General features: G+C 38.0%; 1 protein-coding gene across 2 annotated transcripts in view; it reads left to right on the forward strand.

Moving 5' to 3' along the window:
• Nucleotides 1-8,178, forward strand: part of LOC117827673 (major histocompatibility complex class I-related gene protein-like) — a 74,801-nt gene extending 66,623 nt beyond the window's left edge. Inside the window, exons 1-7 of one of the 2 annotated variants that reach the window (XM_034704319.1) lie at nucleotides 1,730-1,895; nucleotides 3,526-3,792; nucleotides 4,339-4,617; nucleotides 4,733-5,035; nucleotides 7,372-7,479; nucleotides 7,576-7,593; nucleotides 7,681-8,178. In XM_034704319.1, the coding sequence (XP_034560210.1) occupies nucleotides 1,847-1,895; nucleotides 3,526-3,792; nucleotides 4,339-4,617; nucleotides 4,733-5,035; nucleotides 7,372-7,479; nucleotides 7,576-7,593; nucleotides 7,681-7,736 (1,080 nt within the window). In that variant the 5' untranslated portion in view covers nucleotides 1,730-1,846 and the 3' untranslated portion in view covers nucleotides 7,737-8,178. Of the gene's footprint in view, nucleotides 1-1,729; nucleotides 1,896-3,525; nucleotides 3,793-4,338; nucleotides 4,618-4,732; nucleotides 5,036-7,371; nucleotides 7,480-7,575; nucleotides 7,594-7,680 lie in introns of those variants that run through there. The other variant, XM_034704318.1, reaches the window with a different exon arrangement.
• The last annotated feature ends 2,222 nt before the right edge of the window (nucleotides 8,179-10,400 follow it).

Raw genomic sequence — 10,400 nt, forward strand, 5'->3', positions numbered from 1 at the left:
AGGATGTGCTTTACCTGTTTTAAATGGTCAAATTTAATGACATCAGCCTGAAAATCACAGGACTTATCTGTTGTGGGGAAAGAAGTCAGTAGTATGAATTTGAAAGATGTGTGAGCCTCCTTTCCTATGGAACAGAGGGGGAACAGTATCTGACAGTAATATTCCAAGTCCTGTGATTTTCAGGCTGATGTCATTAAATTTGACCATTTAAAACAGGGGGAACACATCCTGACAGCTTGATTAATGTCAGACACCGTTCCCCCTCTGTTCCATAGGAGAGGAGGCTCACACATATGGGGCGCCGTTTGTAAAGTTGTGCACACTGAAAATAACATTTCTCCATGTTTAGCTCCAAAACGTCATAAAAATGTTCAGTGAATTTTAAAAGTCACTTTTTTTTTAAATCACATTTAGAGGAATATTTATGATCTTCACATTTAAGTTTGTTGTGAAAAATATATTAAGTTAAAATAATTGTTAAATCCAAATGCTAAATATAAATCTAAATGTTAAATCTAAATCTAAATATTAAATATAAATCTAAATGTTAAAAATTAATCTAAATGTAAAATCTAAATATTAAATATAAATCTAAATGTTAAAAATAAATCTAAATCTTAAAAATAAATCAAAATGTTAAATCTAAATCTAAATGTTAAATCTAAATATTAAATATAAATATTAAATATAAATATAAATTTTAAAAATAAATCTAAATGTTAAATCTAAATATTAAATATAAATCTAAATGTTAAATCTAAATATTAAATCTAAATATAAATGTTGAAAATAAATCTGAATTTTAAAAATAAATCTTAATGTTAAATGTAAATATTAAAATAAATCTAAATGTTAAATATAAATATAAATGTTAAAAATAAATCTAAATGTTAAAAATAAATCTAAATGTTAAAAATAAATCTAAATTTTAAATCTAAATATTAAATATTAAATCTAAATGTTAAAAATAAATCTAAATGTAAAAAATAAATCTAAATGTTAAATATAAATCTAAATGTTAAAAATAAATCTAAATTTTAAATCTAAATATTAAATATTAAATCTAAATGTTAAAAATAAATCTAAATGTAAAAAATAAATCTAAATGTTAAATATAAATATAAATGTTAAAAATAAATCTAAATGTTAAAAATAAATCTAAATGTTAAAAATAAATCTAAATTTTAAATCTAAATGTTAAATATTAAATCTAAATGTTAAAAATAAATCTAAATGTTAAAAATAAATCTAAATGTTAAATCTAAATCTAAATGTTAAATCTACATCTAAATATTAAATATAAATATAAATATTAAATATTAAATATAAATGTTAAATATAAGAAGATCACAAATATTCCTCTAAATGTGATAAAAAAGTGATTTTTATAACGTTTTGAGCTAAATGTGGAAAAATGTTGCTGTTATTTTCAGTGTGTACAACTTTACAAACGGAGCCCCATACACACCTTTCAAATTCATACTACTGACTTCTTTCCCCATAACAGAGAAGTCCTGTGATTTTCAGGCTGATGTCATTAAATTTGACCATTTAAAACAGGGGGAGCGCATCCTGACAGTTATATTCCAAGCTGTCAGGATGTTCATTACCTGCTGTAATGGAGCTGGATTTAAGACAGATATGATAAAGGTGCCTCTGTGGCACGAGCACAGCTCGGGGGGTGAGCTTTTTGTGAACGCGCTCTTCCTTTTCGGACGGGGGGCGGGACAAGGGGAAACACATCTCCACGAGGAAACAGAACTCCAGACTCACCTCACAGAGGAAAAAAAAACATCAAAATATACATTTGTAGCACTTCAGCCCTGAACTTATTTTTCAGAACAGCATGAAGGTTTTATTTGTGTTGCTCCTGTTCTGTCCTGCTGCATCTACAGGTAAGAGCACAATGTTGTTCTTTCTGACACTTCCTGTTCATCTGGTTTTTGTTATTGCTTTATTTTTTGCCCTCTCTTTGAGGATAACCTGCACTCCATTAAATCATACTGAAAATGTTGTGTTTCTGGGACTACATTCTTTATTTATTTATCCAGGTAAGAGACTCATTCAGATTTAAAACCTCTTTTTCAAGAGTGGCCTGGCCAAGACGGCAGCACAAAATAGGTTACAACACACAAGCACACAAAAAAACACAAGTAGAAAACGGTCACAGTTTCACATGGTTACATGATTACACAGTGCAATCACAAGATCCAATGGAGCTTGTTTCTCTGTCTTTTATGAGTCAAACCAAAAGTTGCAATCCACCCAACTTTGATAGAAGTAAAACAGCAGTGAAGCGACCTTAGAGTGAGAGAAACTATGTAATAAAAGAATGATCATACAGAAAGTGTAATGTAACATAATAAGCCCAGTTCAAACAGAGTAACGCTAAGGGGGACTGCGGTCAAGTGAGCCGTCTTTTGCAAAACCCCGGTCAAGCCAGAAAATGATGCGTGACTACACAGGGAATTACGGTACGGCTGCTGAGAGCGACCAAAATTACAGAAAAAGTAATAGTTCTCTATATTTTAAGATGATTGAAGTTTTTGAGAAGATTAAGTTTACTTCAGCTCAAATTGCACGCTTTGATATTTTACTCATTTTCATTATTTTATTTTAAAACTCTGGGTGACAAAGATCTTTCAGTGGATTACTGTTCCTCATGTCCCTGGCTGTCACCCTGAAATTGTCCATCAATAATCCATTGAAAGATCTTTGTTACCTCTCCCAGATTTTTCAAAATAAAATAATGAAAATGAGTAAAATATCAAAGCGTCTCAGTGCAATTTGAGCAGAATTTAACATTATTTTTCTCTAAAATTATACAGTAAAATCTGCTTTCTGAAAGTCTGAAAGTTTTCAGAGTGACAGCCAGGGACTTGTCACCTCTCCCTGATTTCTAAAAATAAAATGATCAATATGACAAAAATATCAAAGCGTGCAATTTGAGCAGAGTTTAACATTAATCTTCTCAAAAACTTCAATCATCTTAAAATATAGAGAACTATTACTTTTTTTTGTAATTATTTTCTTTTCTTTTTCTGTTCCAAAATAACGATTAAAATCAATAGAAAAAATAAATAAATAAATAAAAAAAAGATATTACAAAAATAGACGAGAGACAGAAATGAATCTTGAAGACATTCTCTTTATAATTTTGTTATACAGTGGCACAGTCCATCATGTGAGATGGCAGGTTTTCCATGTAGTCCAGATAGGGTTGCCACATCTTATAAAATGTTTTACTCCTATTTCTCAGGCTGTAAGTTATCTTCTCTAGTGGAACACATTTATTAATGTCAGAGAGCCAGAGTCCGACAGGAAAGTCCACATTTGATTTCCATTTTAAGGCAGTGCATTTTTTGGCAATGATCATTAAGATTTGTATGAGCTTGATAGCATAGCTATCTTTGAAATTAAAATAAGCAAGGTGGCCCAGCAAACAAATCTCTGGATCCAATGATTATTATGACATTCTTTGCAAATATCTGCTGTTTCCACTTAAAGCATCTCTTTTTCTCACAGTGACACACTCGCTGAAATATCTTGTCACTGCGTCGTCAGCAATCCAAGACTTTCCAGAGTTTGTGGCCACCGCGGTGGTCGATGGAGTCCAAATTGGATACTTTGACAGCAACAAGAAGACAGCAGAGGCCTCAGTGGACTTTGCTAAAGAATTAATGAAGATCAATCCAGTTTACCTGAAGTTGTATACTCAAAAATGCCTTGCTTCGACACAAATCTTCAGAGCCAGGATTCACAATCTAAAGGAAGTCTTCAACCAAACCGAAGGTAATCAATTTTTTTCATATTCACCTTTTAATGCTTATTACCAAGTGAGCTCAGCCACTAGGAGTTAGGAGTTAAATGTTACACATGTTTATAAATGGTTTCCTCTTTGCATGGTTCAGTTTCAACCTGCATTTGTGAGTGCAGCCACAAAATGTGCTTTTTAGGTGATTTTGAGGTCATGCAGTGATTTCCACTACAGAGTCACATCTGTTTTTAATGGAATGAGTTCCACTCACACTTTTTTGTGTAAACTTGCACAACACTGCTGTCATCAGTCACCATTACTGAAGACTCCTCCTGGTTGTTTCGCAGCTCAGATCTGGCCTTGCAGGTTGAAGAATAGTTTGTAGATTGGAATGGAATTTGATTTTCTCCAGCTGCAGTTGCTCATCTGGTTACTTTCATCATCACTGATCAGATGATTCACTGTGCCAACCTATCGGGTGGATCAGTGTGTCTCTGTGGATTGGATGTGATTCAGTCTATTCATAACCAACTGTGCTGGTACGTCACTGATCCTGTCCTCTCTGTCTCTCCCTCTCTCAGGTGTCCACATTCTTCAGCGCTTAAATGGCTGTGAGTTGGACGACGTCACTGGAAAGGCTGTTTGTTTTTTCCGGTATGTTTATGATGGACAGGACTTAATAACATTGGACCTGCAGAAGATGACATGGATTTCTCCAAAGCACCACATGTCTGCCAGGCAACTTGTATTGGAAACTGATGAAGCTAAAGTAAAACATAAAATTGATGACTTCACAGCCGTATGCTCCATGTTGCTGAAAACGTTTGTGCAACATGGAGCGCTCCTTCTGCAGAGAATAGGTAGAATTACACGACCAGATGTACAGATTCATTTTCTGTTTGTCGTACAAAATTCAAATGAAATTAAAACAATATTTTTGTTGCACTTTGTGGATTTTTTTCTGCCTCCCTCCAGACCTCCCCTCAGTGTCTCTCCTCCAGAAGTCTCCCTCCTCTCCAGTCACCTGCCACGCTACAGGTTTCTACCCTGACAGAGCCGTGATGTTCTGGAGGAAAGACGGAGAGGAGCTTTTTGAGAACGTGGACCACGGAGAGATCCTCCCCAACAATGATGGAAGCTTCCAGATCAGTGAGGAGCTGAACATTACCTCAGTGAAACCTGAAGACTGGAGGAGGTACGAATGTGTGTTCCAGCTCTCCGGTGTTAAGGACGATATCGTCACCAAACTGGAGGAAGCAGCGATCAGAAGCAACAAAGGTAAAACTGAATTAGTTTTGGATGGTTGAGGAGAAACTGACAGAAGAATGTATAAAAAGTGCATGTTGGATGTGCCTTGCTCAAAATTGTTTGTTTTGAAACAGTCAGAGGCCTTAAAGGCCCTGTGAGGAGTTTTGAACTGGCTGAGAAACAAACTGAAAATGATACCAATGCCTCTTTATGACCTTCAATAGCAAACAAGACCATCAGCAGCAACACTGACACCTTCTCTGTTGTCATTTTTAACGCCTGAAACCGCCCTGAGGGGGTAGGTGTCAGACCAGATGATGGACATCTTGCTTCAGAAACAGCCTTTATTTGACTGTTTTCATGAAAATAATCACATTGCCTGATAAAGTTGACTGTTAAAAGTCAACAGGATGAGGTTTTTCTTGAAAACACTACTTTTGCATGTAAAGGACAAGAGAAAAGAGGTATCACTTTGTCCACAAGGGGGCGCCAGAACCGATACAAAACAAAAGTTCCTCACAGCAGCTTTAAGTTTGGCATTCTGACTGTCACAATCTTGATTTTTTTTTTTTCATTTTAAATTTCACGCCAGCAACAGTTGAAAAAAGTTGAGACAGGGACAGGAAAACATTTAAAAGTTTCTGGAGGAACATCTCCCAAGTATTTAGGTCAGTTTGCAGCAAATTAGAGACTGCCTGAGCAAATGGTTCAATCTCTGTACAAAAGAGACAAGGCCCAAACCAATACTGTGTGGTTATGACCTTCAAGCTCCCAGGTGGCACTGCATTAAAAACAGACATGACTCTGTAGTGGTAGTTGCCTGTGAACACAGTTTGTTGCTGCGTCCATAAATGCAGGTTAAGACTTTACCAGGCAAAAAGGAAACCATGTATAAACATGATCCAGAAACATCAGAGACTTCTCTGAGCCCCAGCTTGTTTAAGATGGACTGAGGCAAAGTGGAAAACTTTCCCATGAGCTGACAAATGGTCTTATTTTAATTCACTGTGCAGCACTTTGGTAAACTTCATTGTTTTTTTTAAATGTGCTGTATAAATAAAGTAGATTGGACTGGAAATCAAATTTTGACATTCTTTTTGGAAGTCTTGGAAGCCGAATCCAATGCTCTCAAAAGGAGCGCAACCAGCTCTAAAGCCAGTATCCTTGATGGTATAGAGATGCATAAGTGACCATCTCATAAATTATGCATCTCTTGCCATTTATGTGTTTTGTACATCAGTTTCAGATATTCACAATCCAGGATAAACATTTTAAATACCAGCAACAGACTCCTTCCTCAAAAAAAGTTTGGAAACGTTTTAGCGGTCAATTAGTTCTCCCTTTAGTAATACCAGCTGGTATTATATTTTATATCGTTGGAAAGCCTGATAAGTCACCTTCTCCTGTCGGTATTCACTCTTGCTTCGAGCTTCAAGTGCTGCCAGGTGTGTGCCAGTCACAGGTGTATGACTGGCACCTGATATCTCCAGAATCTGGGACCTAACTCCATCCTCCATGTGCAAAAGGTTGCACTGAATTGCATCTGCAACCCTTTATTTTGAAGGATCAAAAGGATGTTCAATATTATATCTGCAGATGACTTTTATTTTGAAGGGACAAAAACAGGATTCACAGAGGCCCACCTGCACATCCCCTCAGTCAGTGATGCAGCCAGGGGGCATCTCTCTTTTCTCCTCACCTTCATCCTATTCCCTTCCCATCCCTTTTCACAGTTTTGAGTGCGTCCATAAGATTAAACCACCACACACCTTCACTTTCATATTCACCATCATAAGTAAAAATCAACGTCAAAGAAAATAAAAGGAGTGGAAACCAAAAGAGAGTGTGTCGCCATCGAATATCTTTTCATCCACAACATCCATGTTCTGACCGGACAAACTGTGACGCTTGCAACCCTACAGATAAAATCACCAGCAAGTAGTTCATCTCCCTGAGGTCTAAAGTGTGGCATCTGGTACACCACCGCCTCTTTTACACTCCAGGATGACAACGCTCTCCCCCCACAGAGCCAGGATCATCACAAACTACCCCCAGAGTTTGGGAGGCGAGAGGATGGAATGGCCCACCAGCAGTCCAGATCTCAACCCCACCGAACACATGTGGGATCAGCTTGTGTGTGCTGTACGAGCTATAGTGACCAACATGACCACCTCGTTGTAAAGATGACTAATCAGGCTTTCCAATGATATATAATACAACATCTGTTGGTGTTATTAAAGGGGAGTAGTAAATGACCAAAATAATGTTTCCAAAGATGACAGACACACATCTAAAACATGATGAAACACTGTGAATGAACTCAAAGGGTGGAGGTTATATATCATAGTTATGAGGTTGGGTTTTAGTTCCAGGTTCGGGGTTTCCTACTGGTCCGGTCATTGGAGTTCTTGCAGGACTGCTGCTCCTGTCAGTCTGCATCGCTGGACTCCTAATCTGGAGGAAGAACAAACATGGTGAGGAAGTATCTGCATATTTTGTCTGGCACTTGTAGTTAAGTTCAGTCTCTGAAAAGTGAAGCTCACATTTGGTATTTCTCACTTGAATTTCAGGGTTCCAGCCCGCTAACAGTGAGTAAAATCATGGTCACTATAAAGATTAAATATCCTGCATTATATCCACGCCACGGTACGGCAAAAAATGTCTTGTCTTCATAGGAGAGCAAGGATCATCAGAGGGGGAGGCTGAACTCCAGAGAGCGATGAGTCGATAAACTGAGAGCAGATTTTCTCAAACTGATGAGAAGTGGAGAGAACTGATGTAACTGAATATTGAACCAAGATGTTCACAATTCTTAAAACATGGGTCACATTTGTTTATTTCATTTTTGTCATTTAGTTTACTTGTTTTGTTTGTTTGTTTGTTTTTTCTTTTCATTTTCTGTGTATTGGTTACTAATGTGTATTATGTTTGTCCTGTAGGACCCCCTTGAAAATGAGATGATACATCTCAAGGGGTTATTCCTAATAAAATATTTCCTAGTTTTAAAAAGGGATAGCACCATGTAACATGATTTAGACACATTTAAAAAGGGTGTGCTTCAGTAAGTGTCCATTGGAGGGCAACAGCAGCTCTGCTCCACATCTCCAGGTGTTTATTTCCTGTCACACTAAGCAGGTGCGTTATTGTGAAGTACAAAATATTCATATGATGTGTGATTAAGACATCGAGAGTTCATACTAACGAATCTAACGAGTAAATATCATACACATTCCTTTTCACACAGGAGCACATGTACACATATTACAGAAAAATAATACATATATAAATAAAATAAAGAGGGGGGGCTGTATTGGTTTTCCATCCATCCATCCATTATCTTGACCGCTTATCCCGTTAGGGGTCACGGAGGGCTGGAGCCTATCCCAGCTGGCTTCGGGCGGAAGGCAGGGTACACCCTGGACAGGTCGCCAACCTATCACAGGGCTAACACAGAGATACAGACAACCATTCATGCACACACTCACACCTACGTGGCAATTTAGAGTGATTAATCAACCTGAGCATGTTTTCGGACCGTGGGAGGAAGCTGGAGAACCCGGAGAGAACCCACGCATGCACAGGGAGAACATGCAAACTCCACACAGAAAGGCACCCGCCCGGCCGGGGATTTGAACCAGGAACCTTCTAGCTGTGAGGCAACAGCGCAACCCACTGCACCACCGTGCAGCCCTGTATTGGTTTTCAACACCTTTAAACATAAGACAAAGGTTAGAAAAGGGGCTTCTACATCCTATGGGATCTCCTTAAGGGCTGTTAATATAGAAATTCCCCAAATAGGCAGCTTTAAAAGACAGAAAATGTTAAGTAGATAAATACATTTTTGTTATGTACATTATTTAGGATGAGGGACAAAAAAAAAAAAGCTTTTTCCTGCTTCTGTTGTTAAAACTTTCCTCATGGTGTGTTGGTTCTTTGTAAATAAGAAAGTCTTCTTTTTGTACAGAGTCTTAGATAACATGTTTGGATTTGACGCTTCAATAAAGATGGATTGATTCATTATTGTTTACTCTCAATAAGTTCATTTCTCCACATAGAAATCCATACAGTTTGCACAGCCTCATGTTCAAATACAATTAATCCCATTATGGGTTCAGTGGTGTTGTTTTTCATTTAAATACTCTCTCTTATATGTCAGTTGTGATAGCAAACGTTTCGGATAATGTTCCTTTTTCAGGATTACACAAGTAAAGGAAGTTAAAGGTGACATATAACGCTCTTTTTCATCAACATATATTGGTCTAAGAGGTCCCCAAAACATGTCTTTAAAGTTTATTGCTCATAAAAACACTTTGAAATCAGATTCTGGTCTGCCTGTAAACCCCTCTTTTTCAGCCCTGCTCAGAACAGGCTGTTTTCTGTGTCTGTGCCTTTAAATGTGAATGAGCTCTCTGACCACGCCCCCTCAGGAAGTGGGTGTGGCCTTGGCTCTCCAGCACGTTGATCTAATGTTTACATGTTGGCTGAATATACACGGCTGCTCACAGACCCGCGTTACTTCAACCCTCTGAATCTGATCCAGAATCTGATCCTGACGGAGAGGCGCCTGCAGCAGGACCTTTCTGAACCATTGGTCACAGATTTAGTGTTTCTTGTTGTTTTATTTGTCAGTATGTCGACGTGTGTCTTGGTACACAGCTACCAACATGTAGCTATGTGGCTATGCTAACTAGCGCTAGCACTTTTCCATGAAAAATAAAAATCATCCACTAGATCTTCAAATCTGCAGACGTGGGGAGTAAAACCGACCTTTGTGTTTATTAAGACAGCCTACAACTAGCATGCCTCCCTCCTAAGCTCCTTGTTAGCACACACGTGTGCAGGGAATGAAAAACGGAGGAGGGGTTGAGTTGTATTTTATACAGTCTATGGGCTGAACAAGCTCCGAGCTCTGACTTCCTGTTACAGACCGGATGGCGTTGTGACGTATGAAAAACACTGAAAACTGAAACAGCTCGTTTCACCCATAGACTGTATAAAATATGGACGTAGTATCCGTGACGTCACCCATCTGTTCCTGAGAGCTGTTTTGAAGCCAATCGACGGCGGCAGCCATATTGGAAATGCAGAACTCAAGTGTGACGTAGTGTGAGCCTCTTAGCCAACAGCTATGTGTTCCCGACCGGGAGTCAAGTGAGTCATGTCCTTATTTGGGCAAAAACTCGTAATCTTAATATCTTCTGAACCGTCACGTTAGAAATAAATTCACCCCCGTACAGTGTGTGCCGATAGAGAGATTAGCTTCATAGGGCCAAGCCGTTTTTTGAACCAGGCTGTAAACATGTTTATTAATGCTGCAAAGATCCTCTTTTTCCCATTCATGTCTATGTGGTTTCCTGTGTTTCTGCAGCCAGCCTCAAGTGGATTCTCAATGTAT

Source organism: Notolabrus celidotus, chromosome 16 (genome assembly GCF_009762535.1).
Source record: "Notolabrus celidotus isolate fNotCel1 chromosome 16, fNotCel1.pri, whole genome shotgun sequence".
Lineage (NCBI taxonomy): Eukaryota > Metazoa > Chordata > Actinopteri > Labriformes > Labridae > Notolabrus > Notolabrus celidotus.